Here is a 15,672-nt window from a genome sequence, read left to right on the forward strand (position 1 = left end):
ACTCTCAATTTCGTTCCACCTCATGTGATGCGTGATGTGAATGACAATAAAGTATCTTGAATCTTGAAGATTCAAACCAGTTGAGCACTGGACCGGAGAGTCTGACCCAACTCTCCAGTCGATTCAGATTTTTTTTTTATATATTTATGAATGGAAATTGTGTAAAGTATTGGCTATATTTATTTGAAGATTTTGTTCTGAAAATTGTTCAGTACAAAATTATGTATGTGTGCAAAATATTCGGATTAATAATGGGTTAGTCTGATCCTGGTCCTTAGCCTTGTTAATTCTCTTGTTGGTCTGTTTTGAAGTTTGATTAGTGACTGTTGTGGTTTGTAATTAATTTCCCAAACCTCTGGAGTCACTTAAATCAGGTCAAACTAAAGAACAGTACAGGATGTTAGGATGTGTGACTGAACAGAAAGGTGTTTGGTCCTGAAACTATGACAGGTCCATTGCATAAACTGTGAACTGAAATAGTTAAACCCTGACTCTAATGTCCACTTTTCCATAGATGGACAAACATTCTTGTTTAAAGAAAAAAGGCCAGTAGCCTCATAATGTTCAGATAAAAATAAGGGTAATGCAATTTCTACGTATGATTTTCAATAAAGTTCAGGTTAATGATTCATTTTCACTAGTCATTATCCTGAACTTCTACCTTGATAATAAACTGGTTTTACGTTTATTAATCCTATGAAATGACTAAAATGTTCTATCAACTTTTTTATCCAATTACTCAATTAATCGTAAGAATAATCAATAGATTACTGGATTACTAAAATATTTGTTTACAACAGCCCCACTTTATACGTATATGATTGAGTAAAATGAACATTGTTCTTTTATTTTATGAACTACTGACAACATGTCTCCGAAATTCCAAGCAAAAATTTAGTGGTCTCTTAATTTTTTCCATAGCTATATGTAGTTAACAGTTTTAATTGGACAAAACTATTTAATTTTGTATGTGAATGTATGAAAATAAGCAGTTAGATTTAGAAAACTCCACCAACAAATATCTTCTCTTGGGCCTTGGCCCTGCTGGGGGCTCAGCACCCCTAAAGGTCAGATCCTAGATTCACCCCTACATAAATTAAAAGACTTTAAATTGATTAACATTAAATTTAAGATTTTAAAGAAGCTGGCAAGTTTATTTTGTAAAAGTTAAAAGAACAATCTTCAGTTGAATTGTTTTATCAACACAGCTATAGTCTAATGCTGTGAGTTTGAGCTCTGTCCACAAATACATCTCAGTAAACTACAATTATAACTGATTGCTTTTCAGGTTGGCCAGTTAAACGACTCCCTTCTGCCAGAATCCATGTTGAAATGTTGTTAGTGGTGCTCATGTTCTAAGCAGCAAAAGAGATCATTTAGTCAAATTCTGCTCAAGGTCTCATACAGCCTTGGACCAGCCCGGCATGAGGAGCTAAATCCGCTGAACTGCACATCTCTGCTGAATACAGAAGGTCAACGAGAAGATTTAATTTATGTGCCTTTAGAAGCTCTTCCATTTTGTGTCTGTTGAGTTTTTTTTATAAGCGCCACAGAAACTGTTTTGGTTGCCCGAGTTTATCTGGTCTCTCTGCGCAGCCACCCGCATTAACTCTGGCTGACTAAGTAGTTGATGTGGTCACATACATCGTGTAACCGTAAAAATAAGAAAAAACTATCATTAGATAAAATAAAAACAGAGTGATGCGCAACCACGAGGCAAGTGCGAAAGCTCCTCCACAGGCTGAACCACTTAACCAGTAACGCACTGGCCAACCAGGACCACATACATAATCTTGATCAGCACAGAAACAGAGCCAGGCACTGGGCAGCAAGTCGAGATGTAAACATCACATAATTCTTTGCTCACAAAGATAAAATCATTCTCAACACTCGCTCAATGCGCACATCTGAAAGAGACGACTATAGCTTATACCATAGAGCTGCACAAGCAAAGCTAACACGGTGGGTTTTAATCTCCTACCTTGATGTAGAGTTCTCCAAAGAAACATAATTCCTCACAGGGGGTTGATGTAAATATCCATACAGGTCAACCTGTGTCCAGTTTGAGCGAAAGGAGGAGTGTGCAATCTGCACAGAAGTAAACTTCAGACATCAAGCAGCGACAAAGTGCAAGGAGGCGCCAGCAGTATGACTGGTCTGCGCAGCTTTGTGGCCTGTTAAATGCATCAACTACAATCCTATCATTTAGGAATAATTCTGCTCCGCCAGCAAAACACTCAGCGCAACAGAGACGCTTGCAGTCCGGCTTATAATTTTTTTAAAAATGTAAGAAATTTCTTCTTCTAAAAACAAAATCAAGCATCACTTACCCTGGTGGGGTGGGAGCAAGTAAACTCTGACTATTCGCCAGGCTTATAATACACTGGGGGAAACCCTGAGTACCCCAGACCATCAGATCATTAACCCATATGATTAGAAACTCCACCCATCAGATCAGTACCCATGCTGTTGGACCAGTAGCCCATCAAATCATGAACCCATTGAATCAGTACCCAACCTGTCGGATCATTAACGCATCAGATCACGAGCCCATCAGATCATAGACCCATCAGATCACAAACCCATTGAATCAGTACCTCACCTGTCGGATCATTAACGCATCAGATCACGAGCCCATCAGATCATAGACCCATCAGATCACAAACCCATTGAATCAGTACCTCACCTGTCGGATCAGTACCCCAGACTTTTGGATCATTAACCCATTGAATCATGAACCTGTCGAATCAGTATCCCAACTGGTCAGACCACAAATCACTGAATCAGAACCCAACCTGTTGAATCAGTATCCAAGCTGTTGGAGCAGTAATCCATCAAATCATTAACCCAACCCATCGGATCTTCATCTTAACCTCAACCTATCAGGTCATAAACTGGTCCAGCTAGTTTTGCGGGTTTCACTCACTGGACTTCATTGGAGGTTTGAGCTCCTCGCCATCAGCTGAACTCGTGTCCACATGGACCAGGAGGTGAGTGAGGCGTCTCACTCTGGAGTTAAAGATGGCGGCTCGGCTCTTGCAGCGGCGGGCCACCTCTGAGTTCTCCAGGTACTCGCTGAGGAGCCACGACAGTGGACTGGATGCTTTTGATTCTGGATAGAACATGAAGCATAGCTCAGGCTCAGAAAGCTTCAATAAAGAAATATTTACAGACCAGAACCTCTTAAAAGAAAAACCTATCAACAAATCAAAAGTTCAGAAACCACCCCTGTGAATATTTACACCTTCGGGAGGGTCCAGTGACACAGAACACAGTTGACATTCTGAAGAGAGTGAAGTGTCTCAAAACAAGTTATATCTTTAAGTCTCAGTAATACATTCAAGCTGAGGCCTTCTTGTTATGAGTAACCTAGACATTCCACAGATACAGGCTGCCATACATGGATAAAGTTTGGGAGGTCCAACATACACAAGCAATGGAATATTGGAGGGAGTGAGGGTGTTCCCTGCACCATTAAAAAAGTTAGAGGGATGCTAGATTTGGTGGGACTGTTAGGCTTCGTCCCTCCCACCGGTCTCTAAATTTGGATTCACTTAATCTTTAAATTTATGAGCTTTCCCAATATGTAAATATACTTGAATTGGTTAATAAATGTTTTTCCTTGTTTAACTCGGTCTTACAGAGTCTTCACTCTATAAGACAACTCCAAAATGTAATGTTAGGTTTTAATGGGAAAATGTTCTTAGAGAGACGCACAACAGAGTGATCTTCACTGAAGGAAAATGTTTGTCATCAGACCAAACCTGCAGATTGGAATAAGCTCGACATCATTTGTGTGTGTGGGTAGGCGTGGTCACCTGACAGCGTGATGCTGTGGACGATGGGGCTGATCAGAGCCTCCCAGCAGGTCCTACCCAGAGCTTCGGCTGCTTCAGCGTCTGGCAGAAACCGATCTGCAAACATCTGTTCGTGTCTCAATGCACTGTTCAGCCTAAACACACACAGATTCAAGTTCTCGGGTGAGTCAGCAGCGGCTGCAGAATCACTGGTTGACAGGCAGAGAAAAGTTTGTACTTGTTGAAGAGCTGCAGCAGCTGAGCCTTGTCCTCCACCACCTCCTGACACCAGGTATGGGCCTTGGTACTGTAGAACAGGTAAGTACGGCGGCACAGCTGCTCCTTGAACACGGGCCAGAACGTGGGCTTTGGACCCAGAACCTCAAAGCCGTGGACCCGAGTGTCGATGCCACCCTGCAGCACAAAGGGACGGATCAACACCTGTGGAGGAGGCCCAGAAGGTTTAAGGAGCAAAGACTGACCTGCTGGCATCTCTTGATCCTGATCTGGATGATGGACCAGAACCGGGTCATGTTCTCCAGGAGAACCACGCGGCTGGCTGAGGCAGCGACGTTCACCTGTAAAGATGGAGCGGGGTCAGATGGGGAACCGCCCTCGTTGACCTGACCAGAACCAGACTCACCGTGTTGAGTTCTGTGTTGATGTTGGCCGGGTCATCCCCGCCCAGAACCAGGATCCTGGCCGGCATGTAGCTCGAGTCCTCACTGGCGACCAGGATGGCGAGTTGTCTGAACATAGAAACACGCAATATCAAAAGTCAGGCGACACAGGCAGGTAGACCAGCTGTAACAGACGGCCACACCACAAAACCTCGCCCCAAAAAGACGCCTAGCAACAGAACCCTTCACCTGAAAACTCCTGAGATGGAGAGAGAGAGATGGCCACACCTGCCTGATTACCACACCCACCTGATGACCACGCCCTTGTGCATGTAAATATTGATGAAGTGCGAGCCAGTGCACCCATTGGACTCCCAGTAGGTTTTGGGGTTCTTGTCAGTCAGCTTGTTGGCTCTGTGGTGGTTGGAGGAAACCTCCACCTTTTCCCAACATTTATCCTCCTTGAGCTCCACACTGGAGCCTGGGAACATCAACAGGGACACCAGTTAGACCAGTTTCAGAAACCACTCTGTCCATGAACATAAAAGAACATCTGCACTGACCTTGACACAGGTTCCTCAGGAAGACGTCGAAGAAGGGGATGTTGATTGGCTGGTGGCTGCGGCGGTGCTCCTCGATCTGACCCAGCACCATCTGACACACAACAGGAAACACAGGCAGCACATGACTCACAGCAGCCAATCACTGGAGACCATGAGGTCCTGAGCTCTTTATTGCTGGAGATGAAGCTAAGATGTTCTCCAGGGCATCTCCAGGTCCAGGGACCCTGCAGGCGCCCACCTGGATGCATCCGGCCAGCACGCTGGTGGTCATCTTCTTGTAGAGGCTGGCGTATTTCTCACAGTCACTGATGAGGTCTCGCAGCTCGGTGACCAGCAGCAGGTTGGTGCTGTGTTTGTCCAGAGCCTTCACCAGAGACTCCTTGGTCCCCAGGCGGCACATAACCACTGCATAGTCCTTGTTCAGTGAAGCCAGTCGGTACAAGAAGCGGATGAAGAGTTGCACAACCTGTGGAGTCATCATAGCAGGTTAGCCTCTCACCATGACCTCTGACCTCAGAACCAGGAGCACTGCTAACCTCTCTATCGTTGATGAACGCCGTCATAGTGGACAGACACGGCTCAATGCTCTCGTGCCATGGCAGCATATCCTCCTCGTAGTTGTCCAGGAACTTGTTGAGGATTCTGCAGGTACAGTCAGAGTCAAAGGTCCAGCAGCACCACTGGGGCCGCTGTCGGCAATACCAGCAGTACCACTACAGGAGCAACAGCTCCAGAGGCACCTTACCTGAGGATGGACAGCTGGACTGCCCGGTCAGCTCGGTGCTGCTCCATCAGGCGGACCAGGTCCTGGTAGGTGTCCCGGCTGTGGGTGACCTGCATAAAAATACGAGATGAGCTGTTGGTCGGCGGCAGCACGGGCTCTGTGGGTCTGAACAGATCTTTTCCAGAACCTGTCGACGCTCGTCCTCCAGCTGAGACGTATCGTCGCACAGTAGCTGCTCCAGGGTCTGGATCACCTCTTTGGTCACCGTCAGCTCCTTCAGGCTCACCACCAACATCTGCAGCTCTGTGTCCTTAAAGTCCAGTTGGTCCTGACTCTCTGAGAAAGACGACCTGGTTTATTCATAGAACAGGACCTGTGTGGTCCATAGAACCTGTGGTTGCCTGAGCTTACCTTAAATACAGAAATAAAGCTGCTTCATGGAATAAACTAGATGAGACATCTGCCTCACAGACTAAAGTAAACAGGGTATATACCTCATAGATCAAAACGGTGAGGTATACACTGGTGGTTTTAATTTCCTCAAGACATTCCTATAATCTATCATCTGGCTGGCCTCATCAGGACTTATGTATAGGTATGACTGAGTATCATCAGCATAACGGTGGAGATTTATCCCATGAGTTCTAGTAATTTCATCAATTGGAAGCAGATGTATAGCAAAGAGAACTGGGCCAAACCAGAGCCCTGCGGTTCTCCAATAACCCGATGATGTAAACCAGCCTAGTACTGCTCCCCTGACCCTTGATCCTGCAGCATGTTGGATCTTTTCAGGAGCAAAACGATCTCAGCAACAGTCCGAGTCAGGGAAAAGGGCCTTGGTCATGCCTGCACCAAAGACTCGTACCTTTGCTCTCCAGCTTGTGCACCATGGAGATGTGGTTGAGGGCGATGATGGCCAGCATGGTCTCAGCCCTGGACAGTGTCAAACACTTTTTCAGGATGGCGGTGACACCGCAAGCCACCAGCTGCTCTGCTAAGCTCTTGTGGCTGGCGATGAGCATGATGATGACGAGCAGCCCGTTCCGGACCGACAGCATGCAGCTGCACAGAAGAACAGTTTGAGCAGGGAGTCATGGGAACAGGGAGCTGCGTCTCGGAAGGAGAACTCACCCTTTGGACTTCAGCATGAGGTCGATGGCAGAAGGAATGGTGCTCAGGAGGCCCTTGGAGCCTTCAGGAGTGGCCGAGCCGATGCTGGCGAAGATCTCCAGCATCATCTGGGTTCCCGACTCTGACAGCGGTAGGCTGCTGCCGACGCTGCGCAGGTCGTGTTTACTGGCGCCGGTGATGACCTTCAGCGTCTGAGAAAGAGGACTGGGTCATCATCATCATCATTCTCAACAACATAAGAGAAGACGATGAGGCTTACCGCCAGCGCTAGCTGGAGCACGTGGACTACCGTGGAGAACTCCTGCATGCAGGACAGGACCGCTTTGACCCCGCCCTCTGTAGCGAAGCACACCCTCCACTCGTACTTCAACATGAGGAGGTGGGTCAATCTGAGCGTGCTCACAACCACATCCCTGGAGGAAGAGCCCAGCAGCTCCACCAGCAGCTTCAGCACCTTGTCACTGTCAGAAACACACCAGCTCAGGCCATTTCTTGGACAGAGTAATTGGTCCAGTCTATGTCCTGGACAGGGGCTACTCTGAGGTCTCTCACCGTATGGTCTGGGCTGAATCGCTCCTCATGGAGTTCTTGTCCTGTGCGCTCTTCTCCTCCAGCAGCCGAGTGATGAAGAGGACAGCGGACAGCTGCAGGGCGGGATCTGAGGCCGAGCCTCCCTTCTTCAGGATGTCCACCACCTCCCCCAGCTTCTCCAGCAGGCTCTTCTTCCCCTGAACCCGCGGGTTGTTGAACACTGCAGGAAGACAGCATTACACCTCATCACCAACATGGAGACAGACGCTCCTCATCGTCATGATGATGTCCCCACCTTTCATCTTGTCCTCTATGTCATCTGGATACTTGCTGTCGTCCTCAGAGGGAAGCTCGCTCTCCGTCTCCGAGCAGCCAGAGTCCAGAGGAACTTCCTTCTTGGCCTTCTTGGAAACTGAGCCTTTAGCTGAGGAAGAGTAGGCCGACGATGTGGAGGTGAAGCTCTGTGTTCCTCCTCCCAAAGCGGATGGAGCCAGGGAGCTTTCTGCTGCAGAGAGAAGTAGACAGAAGCAGAGTGAGCAGCGTGGCAGAGTCAGGAAGGAGGTCCCTGAACCTAACTCTCACCCAGCAGCTCTTCGTCCTCCAGGCTTCCTCCTCCTCGCCGCAGGTAGTGCTTGCAGAAGGCGTGGGAGGAGAGCAGGTCGCCGAGGCACCAGGACGGCAGCGCCTGCTTCAGGTAGTGCAGCAGCTTCTTGGACACGTCTCCGGGGACGGACAGGCCGATGAGAGACGCGTCGTCTGGCTGCACCTCCTGGACAGAGGACAGAGATGGGTCTGCCGGCTCTAACCTGGAGACAGGGGACATGGCGAGGGGCCCCACCTGGTCCTCCAAGCTCTGCTGCAGCAAGCTGTGCACCTCCTGCTGCTGCTTGGGCTCCAGCTTCTTGATGAAGAACAGCACCTCCCACCACTCCGCTCGGCTCAGCAGCAGTGGCTCTGCCTGCAGCGCCTCCGTCAGGTAGGGCAGCGAGTACAGGCCGCCCGGCGGCTTGGAGAAGAACGTCTGGCTGACTGGGGGCAGAGGAGGAGGAGAGGAAGGAAGAGGAGAGGAGAAGGAGGCATAGCGGGCAGGAAGTCCACCTTACCTGCGGTGAGTTTGAGCGTTTCGGTCAGGGTGGAGGCCTTCTCCTGCGTCTCCCTGTCGGACTGGCTGCTGCTTCCGCTGCCCAGTATCTCCACCATGTGCCAGTGGACCCAGTAGGTTCTGGACAGGGAGTTCCAGTAGACCTGCAGACAGCACAGCGTGATCCAAAAGTGGCTCCAAGCTGACTGACGCAGCAGGACCCGGTCCTCACCTGAACGGGCGGCGAGCCGTCGTTGCTGTAGCGGAACTCGCCCTCGTCGCCGGCGCTCACCTCCTCGTAGTCCTCCAGCATGCGCACCGCCATGCCGCTCTTCAGGCTGTCCTGGACGTACTCCACATACGCTGAGCGGCTACTGAAGTCCGACCGCGCCTTGAAGCCATTCCCGCCCCTCTTCTTGGTTGGCGTGGCTGCCGGTGCCGAGACTGGGGAGCCAGCAGCCGGCGACACAGATGAGGTGCAAAACCGGGGCTGGAAGATGGAGCGGAGGATGGGGCGGGGCACCTCCTCCGCCCGCTCCTCGCTGCAGGCCACGCCCCCTCCTGGCTGCCGGCCAGAGCCGTCGGGCGGCTTCCGGTTCCGGTCCCAGCCCATGACCCGGACCAGCTCCGAGATCAGGTTGGCCATAGCCATGGTGAAGTCAACCTCTTTCTGAAGCCGGAGGAGCTCTGTCTGGTGGGCGGAGCCTGAGGCGGTGGGGGCGGGGCTACCGTCCTGTCTCTCTGAGCCTGGCTCTCCCCCCGCAGTGTTCAGCTTGTCCATCAGAGACGTGACGCACAGGTATCGCTTCACCAGGGAGAAGAGCAACTTCCCTGGTATCTGAACAGACAGAACCGGATCAGAATCAGATCAGAACCATCTGATTTTGATCTTGTTTTGACCCAAACCACCGGAATTGTGTTGCTACAGTATCCCACAGACAACAGCTTTTCCTAATTCTAAAAGAAACTGAACACCCCAGGTGTGGGGTACCAGGAACAGGTGGAAATACCTGGGGCAGGTGGAAATACCTGGGGTAGGTGGAAATACCTGGGGCAGGTGGATGCCCTCGAAGGAGATGCCGTGCTCTTCGGAGGACGTGGTCTCGGCGAACAGCTCCAGCAGCGTGAAGCGGTTGTCGAAGTCCATGTGCTGCTCGATGCCGTCCTGCTGGCTGAGGGACAGCAGGACGTAAGCCCGGCTCCCTGCAGGGAGACATAGGGGCACCGGGTCAGAACCGGGTCTATCCAGATCAGCCCGCCCCATAGCAACAGAACCGGGTCTACTAAGCCCTACACCCAGGCCAGGTTACCCAGAATGCAGCTGACCTGCGTCGTGTGAGGCCAGCGCCCGGAGCATCTTGCCGGCGCTGCGCCTCGTCTGCGTCTCCTTGTTGCACAGCAGCTCCATCAGCAGGTTGAGGGCACCGGTCTCCTTGAAGACGCCGACCAGCGAGCCGATGCTGGCGTAGGCGCTCAGCACGTGGATGGTGTGCATGATGTTGATGGAAAAGTCGCTCTTCTTTGCCATCTGCTTCCGGGCGCGGCACACCAGGTTCTTCACGTCCTGCTTCATGTCGGACAGTTCCACCTCGTCGAATGTCACGTCTGCCGGGAACTCTTCACCGCCCTGAGGGGCTCCATCCGTGGCCTCGCCGCCAAGCTGCTTCTCCTGCGGCTGTAGGGGGCGCTGTGCTTCCGCCTTCCTCTTGCCCAGCAGCGTGGGGCAGTTGGCGAATACGTCCTCCATCGTCATCCACATCAGGATGTTCTCCGGCTTAGCTTCTCCGGACGTGGAGCCACCGGACCCGCCTACGCCGGTCCCTACACCGCTCGGGCCACCCGTCTCGCCGGCTCCGCCCCCGCAGCTGGACCCATCGTCCACGGTGACAAGGCACCAACGAATCAGGTACTCCGTCTGGCCGTCGTGGGTCCGTCGCTGGCGGATCAGCTCTTCCGGGTACGCCTGCAGGCTGGGCCCCAGCTGGACGAGCAGGTTCCCGTTGCGGCGCTCGCCCACCATGGTTGCTATGGAAACAGAGACATACATCAGACCACATGACAGAAATGGGTCGAGGAACTGGACCTGGTTCTGTTTTATCCTCAGAGTCTGGAGGAGTTTGACCCAGACCAGAACCCCTCTCATCAGAACCTTCATCCTTCTTGGTGTCCCCTGGACATTTCAGTCAAGGGTTCTTCAGCTGCACTCTCCCTGCCGCCAGCAGGACAGTCCAATCCACCCTTGGATCCGTCAGAACCGGGCCCACTCTGGGCCTGAGGTTCCTTCAATCAACGTGCCAATCAGGGAGCAGCTCCACAAGTCAGCAGGTCACGGTTTCTACCTCACGTGATCGACAGGTTAACTAACTGTTTAACTAATAAGTAGTTACCAGCTTAACTAACTTGACCGTTAACTAGCTAACGAGGTAGTTGACCAACTAACTGTGTTTCTATCCCTGTGCCGTTGACGCAACGTGCTGACGTCACACCGAAGTCCGCTCCGGATTCAAAGGGTGCAAGTTTAGACCCGCCAGGACCCAGAACCTGCTGCAGTCGTGCATCACACAAGACTCTGGTCTGCTGGTCCATGATGTTCCGGAGAATTCGGCTCAGTTAAACACCAGAACCTGGTAACGGCTGAGGAGAACCGGGTCCAGCAGCTGTTAGGTTACACAGTTCCGGTTACAGACAGCATATGAAGTAGACCCGAAGCTAAACCAAAGCGGTTCGGAACGGTTCTGGTTTTAAACAAACCGTGTAGAGAACACAGTCGTCCGCTCCGGACCGGAACCCGGTGGACCTGTCCCCCTCCTCAGTGTGAGTCCGGTTTACCTGGCGAGTCCCGCACCTGCAACTGCGCGCGCACTTTCCTCTTTCGCCCTAACGCAGTCTTTTCCAGCCTGGTTCTATAGGTTCTGTCCGGGTTCTGCCGCAGGTTTGATGCGCACTGTCACACCACGGAGCGCGTCTTCCGCCTCTGTGCTAATCTTCCGGTAAGCTGCTAGCGCAGTAGCGCCCCCTCTGTTCGGAGGAGTTCTGTCATGACGTCTCGTTTCACCGGTTAAGTGTATCCTTGATTCTACGGAGATCAGCGTCACTCAAAATTAAATAAAAACTGTCATAAATTAATACACAATTGATGTCTAACATCAAATTGAAATGTTAATCTGGAGATCATGTTGTCAGTTATAGTTTTATTTATTTCATAAGGGTGGTTTGTTTTGTAAGTTATTTCACATATTTTATGGGCTTATGTTTTCTAACCGTTTTTATTTCAGGCTTTTTTTATTTCATGTTCTTATATTCAAACGAGAGGGCGGAGAAGGCCACATTCAGGGTTTTCAGAACCAGAACCAGAACCAGAGCCTAACACAGGAGGTAACTCTCTGAAAACCTGAAATGGTTCATGTGAAACTTCTTTTGTCCTTCTCATCAATCAGAGGTTCTGTTGGATCTGAAGCAGAGTGTCTGCAGTGTTCTGGTCGAATAATTCGTAATTATTCAAAATTACTAATTATTTAACGTAATTATTTATTACATTAAATAATTCAGTTGTTCCAGTGATGAAGGACCTCAGCAGGTCCTCCAGGAGGCTGAACCTCCACTTCAGTGTGAGGAGGAACAGTCCTCTTGGTCCTGGTCCGGCTCTGATCCGGGTCAGACCTCCATCTGGGTCCTGGAGGAGGCTGGAGCTCCTCAAAGAGCAGAGAGATATTTTCTTACCTGCGGGGCTTTAGGACCATGAGGAGGAGATCTGAACTGAACACCTCCTCTGTATTCTCAGCTCATTCCTCCTCCTCCTCCTCCTCCTCCTCTGCAGGAGACTCATCCTCCAGCCTCCCAGACACCTGGGCGCTCTGCTGCCCGCCCGCCAAGCTCCTCTCTCGGCTCTCAGAAGTCCGGAGCTCCGCGGCTCCTCAGCGGGTCTCTGTCAGCTCGCTGCCCGGCTCAGAGCGCTCTGAGGTCGGTCAGAGGACGGACAACAACCCCTCAGATGAAGACTCTCATGCCTCACCTTGCGAGGTGAGTATGTGCGCTCGCGTGATCACAGGGATGACGTCAGAGCTAGTGTGTGGATATTCAGTTATCATCATGAGCTTCACACATTTCTGCCTGTAAACAGCTATGCGTGTGCGTGTTGGTGTTGGGGGGTGGGGGGAGGTGGAGATTGTTCTGTTGCATGAAAAGGTTCCGAACCGGGAGTCTGATCCAGAACTCAGGATGCCGAACCAGGAGCTGAGATGGTCGCAGCGCTGCTTTATATGGAAACCATGGCAACCAAGCAGGGCGCACCGGAGACAGAACCCGACCAGAACATGAGGATGAGACTGACCAGGCCGGAACTTCAGTCTGTTAGAACTGGGCATCAGAATCACTGTAAGCCAAAAACACCTCAACGGTCCAGCTTCAAATACCGGCTACACAGTAAAACTGTTTTAGTTTTAGAATATGATGGAGCAGACACAGTTTTTTTTGGCTCTAGTGGCCTTTATTTGATAGTTAATTGGGTAAAGAGAGAAGGGGGAAAACATGCAACAAAGGTCGCCAAGGCCGGGAATCGAACCTGCGTCAGCCGCCGAGGACTGCTGAACCCCTGCGCCACCACAACACAGCCGAACAGATACAGTTTTAATCCCAAGTTTGTTCCTGCCAAATAAGTGCATGCATTTCAATTCTTGGACCTCCCTAACACATATTTATGAATTATTACATTTTATGTTGGTTATGTTAGTGAAAATACAGGTTTTATACTCGGCAACAATTGTTGCTGGTGGGAAACAGCATAGTCTGAATTGCACAAATGTGGCCTATTCATAAATATAAAAAAATAAGAAAAATTATATGCATAACCTATTATAACAAATAATGGTTACAAGAGTGTTCAGAAATATTTTAGAAACATAAATTCAATGCCACATCCTGCAGATGTCATTGTCTCAATGTGCCAAGCGACCTTTGACCTCATTTGGTCATTTCATCAATGAGGCAAAATCAGATGAAAGTGTTAGTTTGAACAAATCTGCATCTGAGAGGACATTGTCCCTGTTCCACCAGACCAAGACCTTTTCCTTGTCCTAAACTAGATTCAGGCGCGGCGTCATCTTGTAGTCGTCATTCAGTGCAAAGGTCACATTTTGTAGAAAGGTTTGGTATTTGAGGGGGCGGCATAAAGGGGGGTTCAACTGTGGGATTTAGAAGACATAATTTTGAGGTTCCTTCAGGTCTAGAAGATCTAAATATCTGATAATTTTAAGCTGTATGGAAACAGCAAGGCATATCGAATAAACAGCAAAGCTATGGACACATAGCATAGTGCTATCTATGTGTTATGCTAGCAGCAACAGTTGTTGCCACGCTTACATTCACTCTTCTTATGACTAAAAGATGAATGAATGGATACAATTTTCTTTATATGTCAGTAGAAGACACTTGAAAGGACATATGTATAAAATATTTTATATTTGTTTATTTAAATATTTTACTGACTTCCTCTTGTTCAGGTTTGTGACTGACATTTACCTCCAGCGTTACAGGCAGGAAGTAAAGAGGTCTAGTCATGTGACCTGTCACACTAGATACATGAAATTGATATTGCTTAGAGTAGACACATTATTATTTGATTTAAAATCTTCAATTAGTTGCTAAAAGTCAAAACAATTCTTCTAGAGCTTCCAGAAGTTAGAAAAAATGTCAGGCAACAATTGTTGCTGGTGGGATTAAATGGGTTTTAAATACCGGCTGCAGCCTAAAACTATTTTAGTTTTAGTTACATAATGTTTAAAACATGTTTTTATTTATGTCACACTGCTAATAACAAGACATATCTCCATAACAACTTCTCTTCTGTCTTTTCATTGTTAAGCTGCCTTTATTAATATTTAAAGCTAACACTAATCCCTTCAAAATAAAATCATATACTCTCAAACCAGAAATAATAATTAACCACCAAAAAGGGAAACAAACAAATAAAGAACTTAATTTAGAACATCATAAAGCGATTTATCAAGTCCAGAGGACTCCAAAGCTTCATCAGACGACGAAGCTGAAGTTGGTTTCCAATTCCAGCTTCCAATTCGGGAATTGGCTAAAGGGCGATTCCACCTAAATTTTCACTACCTTCCACATCCTTAATTGACTCCACCTTAAAAACTACAACACCTAGACTCTTCAAACCTGGACTGGATTATTCTGCTCTAATAGCAGAATATATAAAACCAAGGGATTTGTGAAACCTTTATTTGATTTGTGAAACTTAACAGACCGCTGCAGAAGATCTTTCCTTCCAGCAGCCATCACCATCTACAATAACTCTTTGAATAATTAATGAGTTACACCAACATTTAGTTTCCCTATGGGATTAAAGTAGTGGTTTTGAATTAGAATTGAGTTTGAATTTGAAAAAAAAAATACATGGAACAAGCGTGAATAGTAATCTAAACTTTAATGAAGTTTCACAAGTCACAAAGGTTTCACAAATTCTAAACATGGATTAAAATATATATTAAAATATTCTGCTATTAGAGCAGAATAATCCAGTCCAGTCCAGACTGGATTATTCTGGGGTCAGGGGTCAGGGGTCAGGGGTGGGTAATCCTGGTCCTGGAGGGCCGTTGTCCTGCAACTCTTAGACGTCTCCCTGGTTTAAAACACTTGAATCCAACAGCTGAATCTCCTCCTCAGTGCAGTCAGGTTCTCCAGTCCTGCTAACGACCTCATTATTTGACTCAGGTGTGTTGAAGTAGAGACACATCTAAAAGTTGCAGGAGACCCTCCAGGCCTGGAGTTGCCCACCCCTGGTCTACGTGTTGTAGTTTTTTAACTAGAGTAGATTAAAGATGCGGAAAGCAGTGAATAATTAGGTGGAATCACCCTTTAGCCATTTCCTGAATGGGAAACCAACTTCAGCTTCATTATTCAACATCTGATGGAGGAAAGTTACTATTAACACGGAGCTACCATCAGTATGTAAATACTACTAGCATGTAGCTACTATTAGCATGTAGCTACCATAATCAGGTAGCTAACATTAGCATGTACCTACTATAAGAATGTAGTTTCCTTTAGCATGTAGCTACCACATGCTGATGGTATCAGTTCTGTCCACTCTAGAGGTACTGCAGGTGCTACCATTTACTGGATAGTAGCCCAGGCTGCCCTGAGGTACTGAGGCCAGGCTCCCTGCACAGTGCCCTCTGTTGGGCCCCCATACCACCTGTTGGGCCCCCAT

The 15,672-nt window shown here is 48.7% G+C and overlaps 2 protein-coding genes across 9 annotated transcripts in view; one reads left to right on the forward strand and one right to left on the reverse strand.

Annotated features, from left to right (window-relative positions):
- Positions 1-2,789: 2,789 nt before the first annotated feature.
- Positions 2,790-12,272, reverse strand: cul9 (cullin 9). Of its 4 annotated transcripts, none has more exons than XM_015023550.1 (23): positions 12,168-12,272; positions 9,774-10,472; positions 9,496-9,650; positions 8,680-9,285; positions 8,470-8,611; positions 8,205-8,395; positions 7,949-8,135; positions 7,662-7,871; positions 7,388-7,586; positions 7,095-7,296; positions 6,836-7,026; positions 6,570-6,766; positions 5,892-6,040; positions 5,726-5,814; positions 5,517-5,622; positions 5,219-5,446; positions 4,981-5,071; positions 4,727-4,898; positions 4,441-4,546; positions 4,280-4,375; positions 4,036-4,211; positions 3,819-3,952; positions 2,790-3,112 (listed from the first exon to the last, which is right to left on the reverse strand). In XM_015023550.1, exons 2-23 carry the CDS (start codon positions 10,465-10,467, stop codon positions 2,919-2,921), a joined length of 4,515 nt encoding a protein of 1,504 aa, XP_014879036.1. In that variant the 5' UTR covers positions 10,468-10,472; positions 12,168-12,272; the 3' UTR covers positions 2,790-2,918. The 4 variants fall into 4 exon arrangements, with proteins under 4 accessions (XP_014879036.1, XP_014879035.1, XP_014879038.1 ...); XM_015023549.1 differs by lacking the exon at positions 12,168-12,272 and adding an exon at positions 11,293-11,414; XM_015023552.1 differs by lacking the exon at positions 12,168-12,272 and adding an exon at positions 11,277-11,414 and having other exon boundaries at positions 7,662-7,868.
- Positions 12,273-12,379: 107 nt separating this feature from the next.
- Positions 12,380-15,672, forward strand: part of syndig1 (synapse differentiation inducing 1) — a 10,110-nt gene continuing 6,817 nt past the window's right edge. For all 5 annotated transcript variants that reach the window (XM_015023558.1, XM_015023554.1, XM_015023555.1 and 2 more), the window contains exon 1: positions 12,380-12,467. The gene's annotated coding sequence lies outside the window, so the exon portion shown is untranslated. The remainder of the gene's footprint in view (positions 12,468-15,672) is intronic.

Source organism: Poecilia latipinna, unplaced genomic scaffold (assembly GCF_001443285.1).
Source record: "Poecilia latipinna isolate Pla-1442-1.1 unplaced genomic scaffold, P_latipinna-1.0 Scaffold3339, whole genome shotgun sequence".
NCBI lineage: Eukaryota > Metazoa > Chordata > Actinopteri > Cyprinodontiformes > Poeciliidae > Poecilia > Poecilia latipinna.